Below are 25860 nucleotides of genomic sequence, written 5' to 3'. Positions count from 1 at the left end.
TCTAGACCCTGATCTTACAACTTTCACAAAAGTTAACTCAAAATGACTTATATACCTAAATTTACCCAGAATATAACAGAGCATAAAATCTAGGTGACCTTGGGTATAGGGATGATTTTTTAGATACAACACCAAAAAAAAAAAAAAAAAAAAAAAAAAAAAAAAAAAGAAGAAGAAGAAGAAAACCCAAAGTCCATTAAAATTAAAATTAAAATTAAATTTAAAATTAAAGGGGTCCCTGGGTGGTTCAGTTGGTTAAGCATCTGACTTCAACTCAGGACATGATCTCATGGTTCATGGGTTCAAGCCCTGCATCAGGCTCTATGCTGACAGCTCAGAGCCTGAAACCTCCTTCAGATTCTATGTCTCACTCTCTCTCTGCCCCCTGTTCCCTCTCTCCCTCTCAAAAATAAATAAACATTAACAATTTTTTAATTAAAATTAAAATTAAAAATTTCTGCTCTGCAAAGATAATATTAGAAAAATGAAAAAAAGAAGCCACAGACTGGGAGAAAATAGTAGCAAAATTGATAAAGCATTATTATCCAAATATACAAACTACTTATATAATTCAACAATAAGACAACAATACAATTTTTTTTCATGGACAAAACTATGAACAGACATCTCACCAAAGAAGATATATAGATGGCAAATAAATATATGAAAAAGATAAAAAGTTCAACATCATATGCATGAAATTACAAATTTAAGAAAAAACTAAATACCTCTACATGCCTATTAGAAAGGCTAAAATCCACAACACTGATAATACCAAATGCTGGGGAGTATGTGAAGCAACAGGAACTCTTATTTGTTGCTTGTGGGAGTGCAAAATGGTATCGCCAACTTTGGAAGACAGGTTTGTGGTTTCTTCCAAAACTTAACATACTCTTAAATAAATGATCCAGCAATTGCACTTCTTGGTATTTACCTAAATGAGTTGAAAACTGAAGAATCGTCATACAAATGTTTAGCAGTTTTATTCATTATTGCTAAATTTGGAAGCAACCAAGATGTCCTTCAGTAGAAGACTGATTAACAAACTATGGGACATCCAAACAGTGAAGTATTATTCAGCTATCAAGCCATGAAAAATCCACCTTTTGAAGGAAACTTAAGTGCGTATTGCAAAGTGAAAGAAGCCTATCTGTGCATAATACATACTATATGATTCCTGCCAGATGGCATTTTGAAATAGGCAAAACCATGAGATAGTAAAAAGATCAGGGTGGCCAGAGGTTCAGAGGGAGGGAGGGATTACTGGGTGGAGCACAGAGGGTCAATGAAACTATCCTGTATCATACTGAGATGATAGATAACATGTCATTAGACATTTGTTCATCAAAACTCATGGAATCTACAACATAAAAAGTGAACCCTAATGTAAACTATGGAAAACTGTTAATAAAAATGTATCAGTATTGGATCAATTGTAACAAATGCACCACAGCAATGTAAGATATTAGTAATGAGATCAATGGTTGGGGTGGGAAAGAGGACAAAGGGGAAATTTCCTTACTTTCTGTTCAATTTTTCTTTAAACCTAAGACCTTTTTTTTAAGGGTCTATCAATTTTTTTAAAGATTCCTAAACATTTGTTGGTATTTTAAAATATTAGCCCAGGGGTACCTGGGTAGTTCACTAAGTTAAGCTTCTGACTCTTGATTTCGCCTTAGGTCATGATCCCAGGGTCATGAAATCAAGCCCCATGTAAGGCTTTGCACTGGGCGTGGAGTCTGCTTAAGATTCTCTCCCTCTGCCTCTCTGCCCCACTCTCACTCTTTCCATCTCTCTCAAAAAAATAAAAAATAAAAAATTATTAGCCCACAATATTTGCAATTGATATGATTTGCTAGAAATTATCAGGCCAAGGGATAGAAAATACCTCCCCCTGGTGGTCCAGAGACAGAAAAACTAGTTAAGTGTAGTGAACCAACTCAAGCTAAGGAAAAGAGAGCGATAGCTGTTTCAGGGGAACAGGGCACTTTTAGAAATAAATTTAGTCTCAAATCTGATAGCTATTCATAAAATCCAAGTTAGAACCCATGAACTCAGGAAGAAGGTTGAGGAAGGACAACACTTAAGGAAAATCAGAGAACATATGAGCAAAATAAATAAGTGATTGATGCCTTCTACAATGGGAGTGATTTGGAAAGGAGGAAACAATATTCCATAACTCCTCCAACTAAGTATCCCTTGGGTAGGAAGACCTCTGCGGGTCAGGAAAAGAAATCATCCTAAAAGAGCTGTAAAAATGCAGGCTCATTCTCCCAGTGAGATATTGACAGACCTCACCAGTAAACATCTAACCTAAGACATTAGGAGCCACATTCAAGAAACTCAATGGAACTAAGGAAACAGAAGTTGAACTTTTATTATTATTAACATAATTAAAACTTTAAATTTGTAAAACTAAAATCACATACCTAGCATGAAACGACTGTGTGACAGATTTTAGACCAACACATAGGACAAATAATTGCAAGAAGTATTCATTTCAGAGTAAAATTTGAGAGAAGCAAACCAAGAAACAGACCCTTAACTATAGAGAACAAACTAATGGTTACCAGAGGGGAGGTAGGTGGGCGCACGGTTAAATAGGCGATAAGGATGAAGGAGTGCACTTGTAATGAGCACTGGGTGTTATATGGAAGGGTTGATCACTATTTTGTACACTAGTTATTATTACCTGCATGGTAAATAACTGGAATTTAAATAAAAACTTTAAAAAAATTTTTTTAACTTTAAAAAGAAAGAAAAGAACAACTAGTTTGAATTAAACTTCCCTTAAATTTATAGCCACAAGAAAACATCACATATAAGAACATCTCAACAAGTAGTATACTTATGTCCTTTCCAGAATCTTAGTAAACATTTTTAGAACCCAAAGAGCCTACCAGTCTATTTTAGTGTCCTTGTGCATCTGAGAATAGAACAATGTGAAAAGTCATAGAAGGCAATCATGGAAGGAAGTTAGCACACTTTCTGTGCGCTAACACACATCACCTTCTGCACAGATAATCCTGCTCCTTCCCCACTACTATTCAAGGTGGATAGCCATCACTGGTTTGGGTGGACACATTCATGTTACAAATTGTATCCTCAATACCCTGGGGGTAACCTCTGAATGTCAATATGTATTTCTTTTTTTTTTTAATTTTTTTGAAGTTTATTTATTTTTTACAGACACACACACACACACACACACACACACACACACACACACGAGTGTGAGTGGGAGAGGGGCAGAAAGAGAGGTAGACACAGAATCTGAAGCAGGCTCCAGGCTCTGAGCTGTCAGCACAGAGCCTGACACAGGGCTTGAACTCACGAGGCGTGAGATCATGACCTGAGCTGAAGTCAGACACTTAATCAACTGAGCCACCCAGGTGCCCCTGTCAATATGTATTTCTAAAACTCTTCGTTGTCACCCTACATTCTAACCTTCTGACCTACGTTTCACTTCTTAGATTGTTGTGGTTTTTTTACAGCTGTAGCTAATCTGCAGTTAAACCCATCTATTGTTTTATAATTTTGTTGACTGACATTTTCAATTCCAAATTTCTGTTTGGCTCTTTTTGAAATCTGCTATACCATACTTATAGTTTCTTGTTTCCTGATAAGTTTTTTGAACTTTGGTTTTTTCAAAGCAAAGTATAATCCTAGTAATCTTGTTTCAACTTTGGTCTCTCCTATTTGGTTTTTCTTCTCTTTCTTACTCATGAGATCTTGCCCCCTATTGAATCAAGTTATCTTGGATAGCACGTCAGATGCTATTTCTAAAAATTTGTGCAGAAACAATTAAGGTCAGAGAGCATTTTTGTTTGCCTCTGCCAGGAGCCCAGGGGAACGTCAGTTTGGATCATCTTAACCCAATTTTAGAGTTTGAGATTTTTCTGGTCTACTCAGATAATGGAAAGTTGGGCTTCAATTTCTCCAGAACTGACTTCCTTCTGGCTCACCCTTACTGGGCCCTAACAATAGCAGATGGTAGCTCTCTAGGGCTCCCACTTTTGGTGGGCCCTAGACTCTGACTGTTGCCCCTCAAACCTAGCAGCCCTATTGAACGTGCAGGTTGGTCACTTCCAGATTAGCCACCAGCTCCAGGGCAAAAATGATTCCAAATGTTGGACTCTCCTCTCTAGATTTCCATTCCCCTTCTGGATCTTGGCCTAGTAATTCCTCACTAGGACATTAACTCTTTGATGGTTTAAATTTTTTTCAATGTATCATTCACATGTTCAGTTTTCTCCAGCAGACAGAATCTGTCCAAACGACTTAATCTATCATTATGGAAACCAGAAATCCATTTCTGGTGTTTATTCCTAACCCACTCCACGGTATCTTTGGCAGGGAGGGCAGGGAGGGAGATCTACTAACAATCAAAAGGTGTATAGTGTTCAAGGAAGCGGCTAGTCCTGATACCTGATGGTTCCTTGAAACAAAGAATGTGAATGCTCAGCCCCTGTTCTTCTAATCTGAGGCTCAGTTGCTAATTCTGATCAAGTGGGAACAATTCCACGTGGTACCTCATCCAATATCAAATGAGAAGTCATTATTCATTAGAAATATGATACATCTGGTATCTCAAATATTAAGCATTAATGGTCCCTTCTGGTCCTCAATCAGAAAAAAACTAACAAGACTTTGATAAGGAGGGTGTGTGAATTTGTATATGTACAAAATGAACTCTAAATATTACAGTAGTTATTCTGTGTACTTTGAATGTGTACATTAGTTTTCATTTTAAAAGTAAACAAAATTATGCCAGGACTGTCAAAATATCCACTGTAATTTGGAGCTTGTGCACTTTCCAATAAAGAGACTTTCAGCCAGTCACCAGCTGATTCTTGTGACTTTATCTTAGAGAAGAAGCAAACAGAAAATTTTCTAAATGCAGAAAATTCTAGGAAAATCAGTCACCCAGATTTTACCATTTATGTAATACTACCATTAACACTTTCATGAATATTTTCTAGTCGCTTTTTTCTGTGCATATTTTGTGTATTTTTTTCACAAAGCTGAATTGTCTCCACAGTAACATATTGTATGATATAACATGCTTTTTCCCCTTAACTATATATCATAAATATTTCCCTGTCATTATTTTGCCAAAAACTCCATATTTTTAATGTCTAAATTGTATTCCACCTTACCAACTAACCATAACTTATGTAATCAATCCTTTAACATTCTTAAAGGGATTTTGCACCTTAAGAAAATCTTTAATTATCTCTGTTACCACTATAAAAAGTGAAAATAGAATTCCCTATCACTGTGACCTTCTTTTCCTCCTTCTCCCCACCTGAAAACTGGTATCAGTGGGATGATATTTGGCCTTTTTTTCCTTCCTCCCTCCCCATGTCTGTGACATGATATATACCAAGGGTAACAGAAGAGGGATGTGGTAAGAGAAGGAAGGAAACAGAGGAGAGAGTTTTTAGGAATATTGTCAACTGAAAGACTAAGGTGTGGTCCTTTTTGACAGTGTGAAAGGTCTAGCTGGCTCATAGACCCTCACCATGAGATGAAACCCTCCTCAGTTAGCCCCATCCAGCGGGGAATCAGGTGGAACTAACAACTGGCTCTGGAAACTTAGAACAAAAAAAAAGGTGGAACCCTAGACTAAAGGAGCCTGAAGGCCATAGGATATATTTAAGTCCAAATAGGTTTTTCTCCTAGTATAAAGCAATATGGAATCATAAACGGTTATTTCCATGAGAGATGGAGGGACTCTTATCTGTGAGTAACAGACAGGGTTGACTGTACCCATGGCCCTTGTTGTAGGACTTGACTCTGACCTGAAGGACTGTTCTGTACATTCTTGTGGGTACTGTGTATGTGCTTCATCAGCTGATGTAAGATTGCTCAGTAACATACTATCTCTCCCCACCCTCTCCCACTCTGAGCGATATAGTTGTGGGGTTACAGAGAGAGAAAACTCATATTCTGTAATAACTATAGACATGTTTCTTTATCATTGTTCAAATCAGACTTTGTGTCAGCAAGCTTCTCCTAGTTAATTATCAATCATTTACCCCCTCCACGCCCCGTCTGCCCCACACACTGTAATTGCAGTCTGATTTGCTTTTCAAAGGAATGTCTCCCCACGCTAATTGAAGCTAGTTGCACCAATGCAATCCTCAGAAACATGCTTAGGGAAGATTTCACACCATTCCAGGCAAGTGGCTATTAGATGGATCTGCTGAAAGTTATGAGTTTACATTCTCTTGTCTAATCAAATCTCAGTCTCTGTTCCATTACAATAGCATGCACATGTAAATTTTTTAAATCATAACAAATTATTCTAAGTACTTTAAAGAAGCCAAGTAAGGGGCACACTGTAAGTTCAGAGTATACACGTGGCATATACAAAAAAAAGAAGTCATCTTACTTCATAGTCTTCTTTCTGCACCCTGTTTTTGTTAATGGTACCACCATATTCCATATCGCCAAAGCTTATAACCATCATGACCCTTTATGTTTCCCTCTTCTCCTGCTAATCATATCCAATCAGATGCCAATCACCTCCACATCTGCTTCCACCTGCTTGTAAAATCATAAAGAAAATTGCATGAGATTATCTATTTAAAAACATTCAGCAAACCCTCTAGCATATTGTAAGAATGCAATAAAGGCTGGATATTATTATTAACTATTAATTATTATTATTACATAAGGATTACCCTGTTTTCTGACCTGCAAGGGAAAGAGAATTTGACTGTCCACTTTCACTTTCAGAGAGAATAGGAAAGTTTCAGGAAGGTGGAAAAGAGTGCCAGCCAATAATTAACTGTGGCCTTAGAATTTGGTGAACATCCTACAGCCTGTATTTTGAAATCTATAAAACAGGGATGCCAGTTATGATTGCCCTATCAACACAGCTGGTGTGCATGAAGTGAGATATAAATATAAAACTGTTTTTTTTTTTTTTATTTATTTTTGGGACAGAGAGAGACAGAGCATGAACGGGGGAGGGGCAGAGAGAGAGGGAGACACAGAATCGGAAACAGGCTCCAGGCTCTGAGCCATCAGCCCAGAGCCGACGCGGGGCTCGAACTCACGGACCGCGAGATCGTGACCTGGCTGAAGTCGGACGCTTAACCGACTGCGCCACCCAGGCGCCCCTAAAACTGTTTTTAAAAGTATAAAGTAACATATAAACATATAGTATTATTTCCATCCTAACTATGAAATGAAAATAAGCAGGCTGGACTAGCTGATGACCAAGATGAAACTGTCTTGATTGTGAAAAGATGTTCCAGAAATGCTTATGCCAAGAGAGATTCAGTATATTGCACAATTTTCATTTCACAGGAACAATGCTTTGCAGACCTGACAATGAAGGAGTGACTATAAACAGCCAAGAACTCTGTTCCATAGTAGAAATGATCACTCTTTACAAAAGGAAAACCTAATCACATTTATTTTTTTCATTTCCTCTTTTTTGTAAAGAAGGTTTTGGTTGCAGCCATATGTTGAGAACTGAATCATGATGAAGAGGAAGAATTAAACTTTTTCTTTTTCAGTATAAACAGGTTTTTTCATGTTTTAAAATGTTTTGGAAAAAATTTTAGACTTAGAGAAGAATCACAGAGTGAGTTTCCATATATTCTTCAACCAGGTTCATATAACATCTTACACACCTATGGTATGATTTTAAAACTAAGAAATTAACATTACTACAATATTATTAACTGAACTACAGACTTTATTTGGGTTTTATCAGTTTTTCCACTACTGTTCTTCTTCTGTTCCAAGATCTAATTCAAATCCCACATTTCATTTCGTTGTCATGTTTCCTTAGCTTCTTCCTATAGGGGCAATTCCTTAGGCTCTCCTTGTCTTTAATAACCCTTTGAAGTGTATTGGTAGGTATTTTGTAGACTATCCCTCAACTGGGTTTTTTCTGACGTTTTCTTGTGATTAGATTGAGGTTTTAATTTATTTTTTAATTCCAGTATAATTAACGTACAGCTTTATATTAGTTTTAGGTATTCAATACAGTGATTCAACAATTTCTATACAGTCAGTGCTCATCACTGTAAATGTACTCTTAGTCCCCTTCACCTATTTTACCCATCCCCCAACCCACTTTGCCTCTGGTAGGTGCCAGTTTGTCCTCTATATTTAAGAGTCTGTTGTTCTGCTTGCCCCCTTTTTTTTCTTTGTTCATTTATTTTGTTTCTTAAACTCCACACGAGTGAAATCATATGGCATTTGTCTTTCTCTGAATCACTTATTTCACTTGGCATTACACCTTCTAGCTTCATCCATATTGCTGCAATTGGTAAGATTTCATTCTTTTTATGGCTGAATAATATTCCAATTCACATATATATATACACATTTCATATATATATATATACACATTTCATATATATATATATACATTTCATATATATATATTTCATATATATATACATTTCATATATATATATCATATATATATATATATATGATATATATATCGCATCTTTTTTATCCATTCATCTATTGATGGATACCTGGTTTGCTTCCATAATTTGGCTATTGCAGATAATGCTGCAATAAACATAGGGGTGCGTGTCTTTTCAAATTAGTGTTTTTGTATTCTTTGGGTAAATACACAGTACTGAAATCACTGGATCATATGGTAATTCTATTTTTTAACTTTTTAAGGAATCAGATTGAGGTTATAATTTTGAGGAAGAATACCACAGAAGTGATATGCCCTTCTCAGTGCATCTTTCAGGGGGTAAATGGAATTAGTATGTCTCATGTAATGTTGAACTGGTGTCTGTTAGGTTTCTCCACCATAAATATACTATTTTTCCCTTACCAAATATTGGGGGGAGATGATTTTAGGCTATCCAAACATCATCTTTTTCTGTAAAAGTTTGACCCACTAATTTTAGCATTTATCTGTGGATCTCTCCTACAGTAACAATTACTGTGGGATTCTAATGGAGAATTTCTATTTCCCTCATTTCTTCTCCATTTTTTAATTGGAATTCTTACATAATTCTTTTCTCCCCCAAATAAACTTTATTTGCTATGTCACCAATAGCAATCATTCTTCAACTTTTCACATGGTTTATGATCCAAATATCCTGACCATGTTATGGAGTTATCATGAGAATTGAGTAAGATAGAACATATACAGGATAAGACTCAATGGATATGAGTTCCTTCTCTTCCACTACCCATTGCTTAATTCCTAGATGACTCCAATGTCTTAGCCATCCAGTTGGCACTCAGTCAGCCATAACAAACAAAACGTTTTATTATTAATTAACTTTGCATACGTGTAACCAGACCAAATAGACTATAAGGCCCCAAGATGAGCAAATAGATTTCCACATGGTCACAAAGACTCACAGCACTAGTACCATATACCGTATAAAGACAATCTAAAAATGCATTAAATGAATGGGTGATTGGGTATTTGATGAATGCTAAGAGGAGAGATACAAATGTTAAGGGCCTTAAATAAGAATCAGTTTAAATATTCTTCCCTAGTTCATGACATTCTTCTCTATCTCTCTCTTGTGTCTTTTGCTTCTAGATAGATTTAAATTTCAATGCCAATAGATCTCTACTTCATAATTCATTCATGTCCCTTGTTAAGCCATCAGAGCTTCTTCATATATCCAAACATCTGAGAAAATCACCCTAATTTTAAAACAGGTGAAGGATGAAAATGGACAATTTAAAAAGATGAGCCAGAAACAGACAATAAATGCATGAAAGAGAAAGTTTAACCTCAAAAATTGAACTTCAGCAGGTTCAAATAAAAACAAGCTACTGTTTTTGCCTTATCAGATTAAGAAAAGACATTATATCAGTGCATCTCAAGCTTTAATGTGTGTTCAAATGACCAGAAGATCTTGTTAAAGCTTAGATCCTGATTCACTAGGGCACAAAAAGAGTCAGAGAGGCTACATTTCTTATTATCTCCAAGTGATGCCAGTGTTGCTGAAGCTGGGGACCACACTTCCAATACTCAGGCAATCTGCAACCATAATGATAAGTATTGGTGAAAATATCTGGTGCTGCGTGTAACTGATTCTGCTGTAAATCAGTGCAACCGTTTTGGAAAGTAGTCTGGCTATGTAACTTACACCAATGCTTGCTGGCCCTGGCTGTATATTAAAATTTCTTGGTGAACTTTACAAGCTATCTATGCCCAGATCCCATTCCAGACTAATTAAATCAACATCTCTGGGAGCGGGGCCTAGTAGTGAGTATTTTCATTCAAAGGAAAATGAATATTTTACTGAACAGATAAAATTGTGATTATGTGGATATTTAATGAAATAATGAAATATAAAAGGAAGTGTTAAAAATACAATGTAAGAAAATGCTTACAATATAATACTGAATTTTTTTTCATCTTTATGGAGGTTAATTAACCTATAGAATTGTAAGATATTTAGAGTGTATACTGGTAATTTAGTAGACATATACATTTTGAAAAAATTCCCCCCATCTAGTTAATTACATCCATTACCTCGCATGTTTATCTTTTTCTTTCTTTCTTTCTTTACTGCCTTCTTTCTTTCTTTCTTGAGAATGGTTAAGTTTTACTCTCTTGGCAAATTTCAACTATATAATATAGTGTTATTAACTATAATCACCATGTTTTACATTAGTTGATCAGATCTTATCCACCTTTAGAGCTGAAAATTAGAACACTTTTACTAAACGATCTTATTTTCCCTAACCCCCAGGCCCTGGCAACTACTTTTCTACTCTCTATATGAGTTTGACTTTTTTTTAAACTCCACATGTAAGTGATACCATGCAGGATTTGTCTTTCTCTGTCTGACTTATTTCACTTAGCATAATGCCCTCCTGTTCATCCATGTTGCCAGTGGAAGGAGAGAAGGATTTCTTTATTTCTCATGGCTGAATAATAGTCCAGTGTGTGTGTGTGTGTGTGTGTGTGTGTGTGTATGTGTGTGTAGCTCACATATTCTTTATTCATCCATCCATTGATAGACAATATAATGCTAAATGACACAAACTGTATGGTAGTATAATTTTAATTATTGATTAATTCAACAGCTTCATTATTTAATGCCTATATGTGCCAGATGCTATTCTTTTTTTTTAATTAAGGGTTTTTTTTTTAATGTTTGTTTATTTATTTTGAGACAGAGAGGGAATGGAAGAGTGAGGGCAGAAGGGACAGAGAGAGAGGAAGAGAGAGAATCCCAAGCAGACTCAGCACTGTCAGCACAGAGCCCCGATGGGGGGGCTCCATCCCATGAACTGTGAGATCATGACCTGAGCCAAAATCAAGAGCCAGATGCTTAACTGACTGAGCCACCCAGGTGCCCCATAGCAGGTACTTGGAATAATCTGGTAAATAATACAAAAATCCTTTTCCTAAAGAATCCTACATTCTATGTATTATGTATACAAAGATAAAAGTAGAGACAGTGAAATGTGAGTAAAAATTAGTTGTAAACAATCTTTTTCTCCTTTAAACATTCTGGAAGCTTCATGTTTCAAATCAGATAAAAATAGGCATTTCCCTTTAATATATTATCCACATGAGATCAAGATTATTTAGCATTCTAAGAATAACAGTTTATTGAAAGAGTTAAATTAAGCCTTCTCGACGATTTCAAACTCATGCTTCCTTTTTTTGATGATTGCTTTTCTATGGCTAGAAATTTTCTCATTTCCCTAGTTTATTCCGATACTGACATGGATCTTGGACTCCCTCTGCTGACCAAATGGTATCAGAGAAGAAGACTGAATGGAGAACAATCCTGGAAAATCACAAAAGGGCAGTAACCTCTGAATGCACTTCTCCCTCATTCACTCAATCCAAGCACACTTACTGAATGCCTATTATGTACTGGCTAGGTACTGGAAAAAACCAAAGAAATAAGATACTATACCTGTCCTTGAAATTCTCCTATACTTTTCTTCAGGAAATTACCAATCCCAGATTTCTTGGACAAGGCTCAAGAAAAAGCATCCACTCTCTGCCTAGAAAGATGATTGGTATGTATTCATGCTGGGCTATGACAATAACTTACATCTTTGCGAAAATCAGGGAAATCCTTCCACAATACCCTCTAGAAGATACTGAAATATTTATGCTTCAATTTCCCTAAATAATGGCAGTCAGCATGAAGTAAGAGACCTAGACACTAGAGGAGAAAAGTGAAACAAAGCCATGAGAAGTTTGGGGTAAAATGTGGCCGGTTGTCCCAAGAAAAACTTGGGTACATTCTTTTTTTCTTAACTTAGACATAAAGATTTGCATCGTTGCAAGACTAAAAAAATTCACACAACTAAAATTCTTACCCCCTTCATTACATGACCACTAGTTACCGATTTGAAGTTTGGAGTAAAAAAGTGGTCAGTTGTCCCAAAAACTTGGGTACATTCTATTTTTCTTAACTTAGACACAAAGATTTGCATCGTTGCAAGACTAAAAACTTTCACAAAATGAAAATTCGTACCCCCTTCATTACATGACCACTAGTTACTGATTTGAAGTTTGGGGTGCACAGACATGATATTCCAGGAATCACATTCCTGAAATGAACATTCCTTACAATTGACATTTTAGCCACAAATGCCCACAGCAAACTCTGCTTAAACACCTACTAGTGAGTGAATACAAGTTGCAAACTCATTGTTTTTTATCCAAGGAGTTTGACCCTTTAGAGCTGTGATAGTATAACAATTACAAAAACATGAAAAACTACAGATGAATGAATTTTAGACTAACTAAAGGTATTAAAACATTTCAATAACAATGAGCACTTGGTGTTATATGTGATGACTCAATAAATTCTACTCCTGGAACAATGATTACACTATATGTAACTAACTTGGATTTAAATAAAATAAATTAAAAATAAAAAAATAAAAGAGATGAGTGCTCTTATGAATGGGATGAGTGCTCTTATAAAAAAGGTCCCAGAGAGTTCCCTACCCCTCCCACCTGTGAGGACACAATGAGAAGATGCCAGCTGTGAACCAGGAAGAGGGCCCTTATCAGAAAAGGCAACCATGCTGGCCCCATGATCTCAGATTTCCCAGCCTCCAGAACTGTGAGAACTAAATTTCTGGTGTTTTTATTTAAAAAAAAAAAACTCCAACTGGGGCACCTGGGTGGCTCAGTAGGTTAAGCCTCTGACTTCGGCTCAGGTCATGATCTCACACCTCGTGAGTTCGAGCCCCGCCTCAGGCTCTGTGCTGACAGCTCAGGGCCTGGAGCCTGATTCGGATTCTGTGTCTCCCTCTCTCTGCCCTTGCCCCACTCACACTCTGTCTCTCTCTGTCTCTGAAAAATAAACAAACATTACCAAAAAAAAGTTTTAAAAAACTCCAATAACTTGTCACGACTTTTTTTTTTTTTTAACGTTTATTTATTTTTGAGACAGGGAGAGACAGCATGAAAGGGAGAGGGTCAGAGAGAGAGGGAGACACAGAATCCGAAACAGGCTCCAGGCTCTGAGCTGTCAGCACAGAGCCTGACGCGGGGCTCAAACTCATGGACCGCGAGATCATGACCTGAGCCGAAGTCGGATGCTTAACCGACTGAGCCACCCAGGCGCCCCGTCACAACTTTTTGAATAAAATCTTTGGCCTTGGATTTAAAAGTCTCTACTAGGCCACCTGGGTGGCTCAGTTAGCTGAGCATCTGACTTCAGCTCAGGTCATGATCTCATGGTTCATGAACTCGAGCCCCACATCAGGCTCGCTGCTGTTAGCGTGTCAGTGCAGAGCCTGCTTAGAATCCTCTGTCCTCCTCTCTCTGCCCACCCCCAGTTTGCTCTCTCCCAGAAACAAATAATTTTTTTTTAAAGTCTCTGCTAATTGGTTCTGCCCAACAGAAGGCCTCATTCTCCTTCAAACCCACTGTACTGCATTAGTTTTAAGTATAACTTTACTTGGCCTAAGCCTTTTTGTTGTTGTTGTATTGTGGGGGGCCGGGCCCCGGTGCCAGGCTGAGACCGGGTCGAGCAATGTTCCCTGTTGACTCAAGCCAACCCGGTGGTTCCCCCTCCCATTCATGTGGGAGGCCCAGCCCGCGCCAGGCTGAAACCGGTCGAGCAACGTTCCCTGTTGACTCAAGCCAACCCGGTGGTTCCCCCTCCCATTCCCCCACTTTCAAGGGCATACGAAAGCCTTGTCAAGGCTGAGAAAGTTAATTCCTGAAGCCTGTGGTCTGCAGGTGTTGGCAGTAATGCTACCTCCCTTTTTCTACCCCGAGTCAGAAACAAACATGGGAACTGTGTTTTGCTAGCAATCTATCAACAAGGTCTTGTGACCCGTTCACAAAGTTCGTAAGGTATACAGAACTAAATGTTTTGGCTGGCAGTGATCATGTGAAACCTGTTTATTCTTAGAATGACCTGATCCATAAGAGTCTTATATTATAAAAGATTGTGTACAGCAACAATAAAGCCGTCACTTGGGCCATCAGCCCAGGGGACCCTCCTGTTCCCAAACTTTCTCTTCTCTCTTTTTTTCTTGCATTCCCCTACCCTCAGGACCCTGACCTCGGTGATTGTCGCCCCGGTCGCAACATTGTATGGTAACAGAATCTTGTAATGGAGATGGGAAAACCCTATGGGGGTATTTTGGCAATTTTTTTCAGGCATTTTTAACTGTCATATGATTGAAACTGCTATTGATGTGTAGCGTCAAGGGACAGTCCTGCTAAATGTTGTGCAACACATGAGCATGTGCCAAACAAGGAAGATTGGGCTCACATCCTATATAACTTCCAAACATCCCACCAGATTTTCATGGAAGTAAATAAAATAATTTGTATATCTGAGCCTAGGATTCAACTCTTTTTGATATATAACACAACGTGTTTTTTGCACAATGTTAATATACACAGAATATTTTAGGCCAGCACCTTCCTCTTAATCATGAAAATATCATGCTTTAAAGAAAATAGTATGCTTTGGTTTTGTTCAAATTTTTTCAAAAGTTGCTAACCATTGTAGAAAATCTTGTCTCGAAATGCAAGCATGCAAACCCATGTTCCACACTTGTACCATCTGCATTTGTAGCTGCAAATATTTGGTGCTTACAAATATTTTACAGTGAAGATTTGAGACAAATATTAATATTAATTGATATACATGAAATGTAAACATCTCATCACATTGTATTAATAATCATATTACTTTAATTTTGTGGTGTAATGGTTTCTTGTTACATATGTTATGAAAATTAAACTTGAAACTTTTTCTTGAAACTGCTTGCTATTCTTCAATCTCACTTTCTATCCAACCCTTCATCCCCCAGAGATTTGCCACAAAACTTCTGTATTGTCCCTTGAATTGCTATTTCTTTTCTTCAGTAGATCTCTAATTTCCTGTTGATCATCAAAGCAGATGGTCTCTGTAGTCCCTGTGGATATTCAAGACAGAATGTACACCTCAACTTGTGGTTTCAAGATAGAATTTATTTACTGCAATATTCTGTCTCGTCCATCCCAGGCAACACAGGGAATTACCTTGACACACACTGATAGGTAAGATCCAGCTCATTTGCAAGAATACCATACTTCCTCATTTTCTCACATCAACAATCTATAATTTGTCTGCCATGTTATCTGTGCTGCAATTAAGGTGATTTCCCTCCTTCTCTCATCACATATAGACAGGTCTAGTCTGCCATTACTCACCCTAGCACTAGTTTTTATTCTATGTTCACTGTACCTCTGCTCTTTCATTTTCCTCTACTTCTTGTTCAACGTGGCTTCTAATCTTACTTCCTCAAACTTCTATCTTAGTTATTACAAGTGGTTAAACATCTGACTACTTCATTTTGGCTACTTGTGTAGTCGTGCTGAAGGATTATGTATTGAAATGCACTGCTTATTATATCTTTCTTTCTCCTTTAAATTATGGTAAGAACATTATATTTATATTTAAAGTAATTTCATTTTTAAATTGCTTGTGCATGTACATTATGGAATGAATTTAATTTCAGAAAAGGAAATATTTGTTATAAGAAGAGGGCTTCAGGTCTGAAAAGAACAACAGGTTTACACTGGTCACCACTGCCGACCCTTATTAGACACCTATCCCTCTTCTCTGTCCTGTGATCCCATCTGCCCTTCAGGTCTCATTCAAGGGGATTTGAAATTCGGTTTTGAAACTTCTCTTGCCTGTGAAGATCTCTTCTCTGAAATACTATGGCTCTATTTACTATAAATAGTTGGATTTTAATCTCACACTGTCTTGAACCACCACTGCTGATCATTGGTGTGTGTACATGTGTGCATTATTCTCTCCAACTAGACTCTTAGCTTCTAGAAGGCAAAATTATTTGTCATGCCCTACACCCCCCTAGCACTATATTTAGCACAGAGTTGGAACTCAATAAATTCTGGTAGAATAAATAAACCAACTTCTAAACTGTACATGGTAGCATAGCTCTTGGCATATCCCTCTGCTATAACACTTATAAAACCAAATTAGTTCTTTATGTTTGACTCTCTCACAAACCGTTAGCTCCTTGCAGAAAGGGACTGTGATTAGCCACCTTCATAATCTCAGCATCAGAACACACTGACTAGTTCACAGCAACCATCCAGTGAGCGTTTGTGAATGACCAAATGATGCTTTAATTGAATCCATGGAACGGATTCTGGTGTAACTAACTGTAGATTATGTGGAAACAACTGAATGAGAATGAATGCAATTAAGGTGACTGCCATAAAGGAAATCCTAGAATGGAGCTTCCCAGAATTTTATCTTCAGATTCACAGTACCATTTTGTCAAGATATCATGTCTAGTTTTCAATCCTTTCCTCAGCAGGAGTTTTCTCTACAAGGGAATTCTTTGAAAGAAATCTGAAAGAAAAGAGAGGTAAAGAAAAGGATAAAGCCCATCGCCAGGTTGGAAAGCTTTTCTCCTCATTTGAATATGAGAGGAATTGTATTTTGTAGAGTTTTGGTGGGACTAAATTTTGTAGTGTTAAAAATAATCCTAAATGTCTGAACAAGTTTATTCTGACAGTAATAACCCCTTCTGGGAGCTTCAAAATGCCTGCCAGGCCTATATCCCCTTCCAAAGTCTTCCTTAATCATGCTTTACTCCTTTCACCTTGCTTCCTTCCCTGGACACCACTTATTGGACTAGGGGTGGGTTCTTTTTTCTGGCCAGAGTCTATGAAAGTGACTTGAGTCAAAAGCTCTGCCCAATGAAGACCTCCTATATGCAGAGATGACTAGTTGAATCAGGTCCTCCCAGGAAATCTACCCTGGACACTTAGGAGACGCAGTTAGTAACAGCTGAATCATTCAGCGCAGCACAGGCAATAGCTGTGTCTCCCTACAGGTGACTGCCACTAAAAGAGAGCGCTAGAGTGCCCTAAAAGTCCTGAAGCTGCCAGCAGATGCCAGCGCAATTACAAGGTACAGGATGACATCCCATCTCCATGAGCCCTGAAAATGCATCTGTTCCTCTTTTGCTTTCATTGATTAAGAAGCATATTTCGTTCTTATGGTTTATGACAGTGAGAGCCACAGACTATACACTGTAGTAAGCTCTGGGACAGAGCAGAAAGACAATTCAGCCACTTATCCAACACACTACAGTGAAATGCTCTTAAGAGTTAGAGCAGGCATCAAAGGCCACAAGGCCTACCCAAGCAAGGCAGGTAACATACACTAGGGAAGACAGCCAGGTATAGATGATAAGGAGATGCTTGCTCTGTTGCACCCCAGTTTTGGTCACAGTTATCATTTGGAAGGATAGATGCTATTTGCTAGAACTTCCAACAATGCATGTCCACCTAGCACATCTCAAGAGCCCATTAATATTCATTATTATTGGTTTATATCATTTATAATCATTATCAACAGTCAACTTCCACAGACATCATCTGGAGAAATGAAACCACGTGGCAACTTTACATTTTCTAATTCCTTAATATATATTTATCTAACAAATATTTTTAGGTCATGCTCTTTAAAACACAGTGCCAGTTTTAATTAAATCACAAGAACCCTAAAATTTAAGGTACGCTGACTCTACTGGTTTACTTTCTGTTAATGCTCATTTCTTTGGTTTTTGGGGAAAGATGGCCTACCCATTTCTTGGTTTTTCTAGCCTATATTTTCCCTGGGTAATTACCCCCAGAGACACCTTCAGAAATTGCCTATCAGACATAAATGTAGATTGAACATAATGTGATTTTCTCTGAGTCTTTAATCAGAGACTGCCAGTCTAACCAGCCCTTCCAAAACAAATCAGTAAGTTTTGTTGCCTTGAAGGATTGGAAAAATAATGAAGTTCAGCTAAGAAATGAGTGAGAAGACCATACTGAAAAAAGCAGTTTGGCAACACAACACACACATGTGCAGAACACTTACACCAATACTTACAACTCCACACTTTAGTGCAGTAGAAACTGTCTTGTTTTGTTCTGTTTTCTCAAAAAATTGTAGAGGAACCCATTACCAAAATCAAAGTAATTAAGGCAAGGGTCTAGGCTTCCTTATGTTTTAACAACTACTATGAATTAATATTGTGAATTAATATTATGAATCAACATCCAAAGCACATTAAAATGTCAAAGTAACTAATGTTGTATTAATATAACCCATTAGGCCTAATTTCCTGTGGAGGAGCAGTGTGATAATAGCATGTGTGAATTTGGGAATCAGACTGACCTGGATTCAAATTCTGACATGCTTTTCAGATATGTATCTTTGGAAAGTTCCTTAGCCTTTCCGAGCCTGTGTTATCATTTCTAAAGGTGGTGACAATAATGCTTACTTTATAAAGCTGATATGAGTATTACATGAAATAACATAGAAAAGTGTCTGTCCATTGTCTATCGTTTAGCAGACATTTAATAAAATGTTACTTTCTTGTTTCCACCCCATCTTCTCCTAGGGGGATGGAAGGATCAATCTGGTTTCACATAGATATGAGAAGATACAAGGAGAGGTGACTCGAATGTACTTAGACACAATACTGAGGACGAAGGATCTTTGCCCTATGCCTTGAGTAAATGCAGCTCTATCCTTTCCCTTCATCTCAGACAGATCTGTCTGCAGTGGCCAGAGTGGCTGGATATTAGTTCATTTATTCAAAAAGTCATTTTTTTAACAAATATTGAAGCAAACCCTATTAAGTCAAGCTACATGTCTACAGTGGGAGAGCTGTGGGTTTTGGACCCAGACTAAACTGGAAATTCGATTCTACAGTTTACCTGCATGGCCATGAGCTCCTTGATGCTTATTTCTATATCCAAACAACAGGGATCATAACAATACCTGCCTTCTGGGGTTCTTGCAAAGAATAAATATAGTAATATGGAAAAGTACAAGGCATAGAGTAAAAGTAGAATCTAATAGATAGTTGTCCCCTGCCCCCCTCATTCTGTGCTAGATTTTATTACATCCTGGAAAGCACAGCACAACCAGTCAAGGATAAATACATCCTGCTGGTTAGAGGAGCAAATAACCTGTGATTCATCATGTGTACTTCCTCTATTATTTTTGCCTGCAGTTATGTATCTCTTTGCACTTCTGTGTTTCAGCCAGAAATGCTGAGACAACAGAAGGAGAGCAACAGGATCTTTGTCTTGTCTAAATAAGAAATCCTAGCTGCTTTCTGGAAAAAGTCGTTCTTACACTTGCAGATCAGTCGGTTTAGAGGCCAACATCAACCAAACATTACCTTGATCCATCTAAAACTCAGTAAAATTCTCCAAACTCTTCATCCCTATGAAGACTCCTATGGTCAGGAAACTTTTGAAAAAATTTTAATTATGTGACCCAACATTCTCATACACCCTGTGAAACACAGTGTCTCAGTGTCACAGTAAGATTCCTCAATTCCTGCTGTAATCCACATCTGCCTAGAAACAGTTGAAATCACTTCTCAGAAATTTACTTCTCTGTAACCCAAATTAAAATTAAATCTGAAATAAGTAGTTGTGTGCGCCATAAGTCTTCATATCCATTATATAACCCATAATGCTCCATTCCTTGGGCTTATCAGAGAATGAGCTCCTCCACACAAGTGAATTTTCAGGTGGATCCACTTCCTGCTCTACTCACCTCAACTAATTGAGAAATGAGTTTTGGAAAATGGAGAAATGTGAAGAAGGGGCAAAGTTCCACCTTTCAAATTCAAAGCAGTGTGGATAGGCTTTTGAGCTAGAAATTTTTGTGGCTTATTAGTCTATAGTTATTGACCTAAAACTGAAAGATTTGAAAGAATTTGGTCTTAGGAGTCTCCGGGGCACGTGTGAGCCTTTAGAATGAGCTAATAAGATAGTACACCTGGGTGACTCAGTTGAGCACCCAGGTCTTGATTTTGGCTCAGGTCATGATCCCAGAGTCATGAGATCAAGCCCAACGTCGGGCTCTGAGCCGAGCATGGAGCCTGCTTCAGGTTCTCTCTCTCCCTCTCTCTCCTTCTGCCCTCTCCTCTGCTTGTGTTCACTCTCCTCTCTAAAACAAATTAAAAAAATAAAAAAATAAAAATAAAATAAAATAAATGAAATGAAATAAATGAAATAAAATAAAATAAAATAAAATAAAATAAAATAAAATAAAATAAAAAATAGAATGTATCAGTAAGGGACTCAGAACAAAGAAAACAGGGAATTTGCCGACATGCTTGCTCTAGGTTCCAATTTTAAAGGAAGGGGGAGTAAAAAAAGGCCTCATCATTTTCTTCTGGTTTGTTAAGCCAGCTCTGCAGGGAAGGAAAGGAGATCATAATTCAAACCCAGAGCTCTTTTTATCTACCAGAATACTGCTGTGCGTGCCCTTGAAAGTGATAAGGATAAAGAACCCCAACACATTCCATTATTTTAGAGGCAAAACATCTGTAATTTGACCTCTCTAGATGAAAAGATAAAAACATTACCTGACCTAATTATAACGGTACAATGACCATTACAAATGTGCATTCCTATTTTAACAGCGGCTTCTCAAGCATTATGAAACATTAGATTCTGTGTCCTCAGGCTACGTTTTTTATGTTTTGGCTTTGTTTGTATTTTATCTTTGTTCTTGGTCTCAGCTATTATTTCTGGTCACTATAAGGGTTTCTAAAACTGGAAATAATCTCTCCATTCCTTCTGAATTTCTTATGATCTAAAAATGATAAAATGATGATGTTTATTTGAACTGTAACTCAAATTAGAATAAAAAGGAACTAAAAATATCTCTTGGAAGGACATGAGCTTTAGCACTATGTGCTGTCTGGGTGGCTTTGAAGAATTTTTTGCTTATTTCTGAGTTCTTGAATATGCTATAAATAGCTGCATTTAAAGATAATGACACTTAGGGTGCCTGGGTGGCTAAGTCAGTTAAGCGATTAAGCGTCTGACTTCAGCTCGGGTCATGATATCACGGCTCATGAGTTGGAGCCCCACATCGGGCCTTGCACTGACTGCTCAGAGCCTGGAGTCTGCTTCAGATTCTGTGTCTCCCTCTCTCTCTGCCCCTCCCCTGCTCACACTCTCTCAAAATTAAATAAACGCTAAAAAAAAGTTTTTAAGAAATAAATAAAGATAAATGACACTTGAACTAGTGAGGTATAAATCCACTGGATAAATATTATGCTACCCTTTGCTTGATCCCTTTAATTCTCTCACATCCTACATCTACTCTGTAAATTCTATAAGGTTTACCTCGAAAAATATCCAGAGTCTAGCCATATTTCACCGCTTTCACTGCTACTATTATGATCCAAGACACCACCATCTCTTGCCTGGATTACTGCAGTCTCTCCTAACTTGTCTCTGTGCTCCTGCCTTTGGCCCCTTTCAGTCTCTTGAACCTGGCCAGAATTGTCCCATTACAAGATCAGATCACGTCCCTCCTCTGCTCAAAACCTCTCCCTGGTTTCCTACTTCACTTGGAGTAAAAGCCAAAGCCCTGACCGTGACCTATGAGATCCTACCTGATTTCATCTCTCACAACTCTGTCATTCAGCCCTCACTGGGTTCATTCACCAATCTTTACACACATCTGGAACATTCTGTCTGTGCACAGGCTGTTCCTCTGCCTAGAATGGACTTCTCCCTCATTTCTTTCTCATGTGGTCTCTTCACAATGAGTCCTTCCATGGCCACCCTACCTAAAGTTTCAACACACACTCCTAACAATTTCTATGCCCCTTTCCTGCTTAATTCTTTCTCCTTGGCACTTACCAGACTACACATGTTACCTATCCACCTTGTTTACTGACTCTCTCCCCCACTAGTAGGTGAGCTCCATGAGGGGGTTTTGTCAGATTTGGTCACTTTGGTACCTCAGTGCCTAGAACAGTGCCTGGTACACATTAGATGCTCAATTGTTGAATGCATGAGCAATTTCAACCTCTCATTTACGCTGCAATGAAATTCAAACATCCAGTTAATAATAATTCATTTTTTATGTTCAGCTCCTTTTCATTGAGAAATGTTAAATGTTTGGTACAATTTGGCTCCAGCTTCAGACAGATCAGCATTAAATCCAGATTGCCACTTACTAGCTGTGTGACTTTGGGCAAATTACTCAATCCCACTGAACTCAGTTTCTTCATCTATAAAATGTTGACAATAATAGTATCTGCCTTATGGAGTTGTTATAAGTAAAAACGAAATAAACGTCCAGGGCCTTGAACATAGAAAAGACTTAATAAATACAATCTATTCTTCTCATATACATTAGTTTTTTAACGTATGTATCCAAGTATAGGATTTTTATACCTTCGAGAACAAAAAAGATTCAAAAGGTAGGATAAAAGTTTTCATTTTCATGGTATCAGCCTTTGGCTACAAGTAACTTATATGCAAACAAAAAAAAAAGAAAGAAAGAAAGAAAAAAGAAAAAGAAAAGAAAAGGAGCTAATTTGCCTCACTGTTCTCCTAGGCAGTTATTACCTTATTCATTTTCTTAAAGGAAAAACCAAGGTTCAGTATGTTTGGCATCATGATCATATCACATCCTATCAATTGGATACATTTTTCACTAGATTCCCAAGTATCACTTAACTTCTGCCAATCTGCTTGTCTCTCACCTTCAATGCAACCAGTTCATTTCTTTTCACTGGTCATTCCTTCAATATGGAAAGGTCTTTCACCTTATTACTGTCAGTCTGTATTCTTTATCTGCAATCTTAGAGGTTTTTTAATGTTTATTTATTTTTGAGGGGGGGAGGGGCAGAGAGAGAAGAAGACAGAGAAGCCCAAGCAGGCTCCCCACCGTCAGTGCAGAGCCCCCAACACATGAACTGTGAGATCATGACCTGAGCTGAAACCCAGAGTCAGACGCTTTACAGACTGAGCCACCCAGGTACACCTGCAATCCTAGTTTTAAAACTCACTTTCTGCAAGACTGCTTCTATAATTCTCTCCCATTCTAATAACCTCCTTATATGACATCCCTTTAACATTTATGCTACATCAATAATTTGCATTATTTGCATGCTTGCAATGTACCAGACACTGTTCATTTACTCCTATGTAGATTCCTTTATTGGAATTGCCCAAGACACACAGCTAGAGAATTACGAATCTCTATCCCAGCCTGACCATGCTGACCCCAGAGCCCACGTTGTTAGCAATTAAGCACTCTGTACCTTATCTTCTTTTACATGATAAGCCTTTTCATAATAAGGCTAATTCATGTATCAGTGTCAAGTATGGTGTCTTTAACTAGACTATGACATTTTTGAGGAACAGGAGCTTGGGTATCTCTTTATTGTCATTAAATTTAATATGATATTCTGTTTGCAGTAAGCCTTTAATAAATCTTCTTCAACAAACTGAGCAACTGACTAGCACGGGATATGTTTCCTGACTTGCTTTCTAATTATATACATCAGAGACTTCTTCTGAGCAGGGGGAAAAATTGCCATTTCTACAGTAAAACTGACTCTGATGTCATTACATAAGGTCAATGTGTGAAGACCTGAAGTCATTCTGTATTGACTTGTGGTCAACTCTCCCATTCTTCCAAAAGTCCTTGTGAAGTGGGTTTATAATGGCTACCACCTGGCAGGTAATAATCCAGAAGAGAAACAAATGAATCATCATTTTCATATACAAAGCAAGCAGGTGTTACTTGGCAAGCTGCCAAGAACTGCTGTATCTGTTGCACATACTTCTGCTATAAACTCCCATGTTTGCAAAGGATCAATGCAAATTTATTCACAGTCAGTCCAGGTATGTGACTTTGGAATCCACCATGCAGAGAAGGCAAAAGGGATAGAAAATGAGCTCAGCGTGATTCTACGTGTATACAAAGTATAACAGCAAGAAATCACTGTGAAATATAAAGCCTTTATATGAAAGACATCTTAACTTACATATTTTTTAATGTCTATCAAAAGAATTTACATCAAACATGGCAAGAAATTAATCTGTATGCTATATAAAGTGTTGCATAATAAATGCTCCTTGCACTGGGTGTTGTATGGAAGCCAATTTGACGATAAATTGTTACAAAATTTAAAAAATAATTAAAGAAATAAATGTTTCTTGATATATAGAAATACAAGTTAATAAGAACATCAATTTCCTGTGGCTAATAAGCAAAAACATGAATACAAAAAGTGGAAATATGGTGGTAAATAAATAGGTGAGGAAAATATTTAAAGTTGATAGTGATCAAAGAAATGTAAATTAAAACACCTCTACAAACCGGGGGAGCGGTGCTGGGCGTGCAGGCCCAAGCCTGCCTCCAGGGCGCAGCCTCCGCACCACCACACCCCTTCTTGCCCTGGCCCTGGGGGCTGAGGGTCTGCGCTTCCTGAGGACGCTGCAAGCTCTGCTCTCCCCGCGTAAATTGACAGACAGACATGAATGGATAACAACAGAAAAATGGTATCAGAACAGTGGGAATCAGCAATTTTGCACAGGAAGCTTTGGGAGAGGTTGTTTACTGTAGCCTGCCTGAAGCTGGGACCACACTGAACGAACAAGATGAGTGTGGTGCATTGGAATGTGTGAAAGCTGCTAGTGAACTCTATTCTCCTCCATCAGGAGAAGTAACTGAAATTAATGAAGCTCTTGAGGAAAATCCAGCACTTGTCAACAAATTTTGCTATCAAGATGTCTGACTGATCAAGATAACACTCAGTAATCCTTCAGAACTGGTGAGACACATGTAAAATCTATTGAGTAGTGAAAATGGAACCCCTAAATAAACTAGTATCAAACAACTTAATCTAGCATAGTTGTTTTAAATCAGTGGTGCATAGAGGATTTAAAATAGCAATTTTTAGCAGTACCAGTGGAAAAAGAAACTACTTGCAACAATGCTAATGAAAGGAAACACCCCTTAACTTATGATTGCAGATAAACACAATATGCATCTTTTTTGCAACACCCTATGATTTTTAGGCTAGGCTCCAGTTACAATATTCAGAATCCTGAAATTGCCTGTGGTCAAAAACTAGTTATAAAAATTATGTAATTCAAAAAATAAAAAGAATAAAAATTTTGTAATTCAAGGATGACTTTTAAGCCTTAGGGAATATTATAACTTGCTTACATCAAACCTTGGATTAGGGTCAAAATACTTAAATGACCAGTCCATTGGAAGTAACTGGCAGTGGAGAAAGGTTTGTTAGTTGTATAGTATCAGATAAAGAATGATACTATCTTGACTGTGCAATATACTGTGCTTGCTGGTGCTATTTTTATATGGTGAAGCAACAGTCTTGCAGGAAGATAAATAGTTTAATAATAAAACATTCAGCTTCTTTGTTAAAAAAAAGAAAGCACCAAGTTATCATCACAAGAAAAAAATGTAACTATGGTGACAGATATTAACTAAATTTCTCATGGTGATCATTTGCAATATATGCAAATGTCAAATCATTACATTGTACACCTGAAACTAATATAATGTCTCATGT

At 37.6% G+C, this 25860-nt stretch overlaps 1 protein-coding gene across 1 annotated transcript in view; it reads left to right on the top strand.

Annotated features, from left to right (window-relative positions):
• AMTN (amelotin) overlaps positions 1-25059 on the top strand; it is a 45068-nt gene extending 20009 nt beyond the window's left edge. The window contains exons 8-9 of the mRNA XM_030314492.1: positions 23961-24163; positions 24859-25059. Coding sequence (XP_030170352.1) covers positions 23961-24163; positions 24859-25059 — 404 coding nt within the window. The remainder of the gene's footprint in view (positions 1-23960; positions 24164-24858) is intronic.
• Positions 25060-25860: the final 801 nt, after the last annotated feature.

The sequence above is a fragment of the Lynx canadensis genome, chromosome B1, assembly GCF_007474595.2.
Source record: "Lynx canadensis isolate LIC74 chromosome B1, mLynCan4.pri.v2, whole genome shotgun sequence".
NCBI lineage: Eukaryota > Metazoa > Chordata > Mammalia > Carnivora > Felidae > Lynx > Lynx canadensis.
The sequence above is the reverse complement of the archived record's forward strand: the minus strand, read 5'-3'. Positions and strand labels throughout refer to the sequence as shown.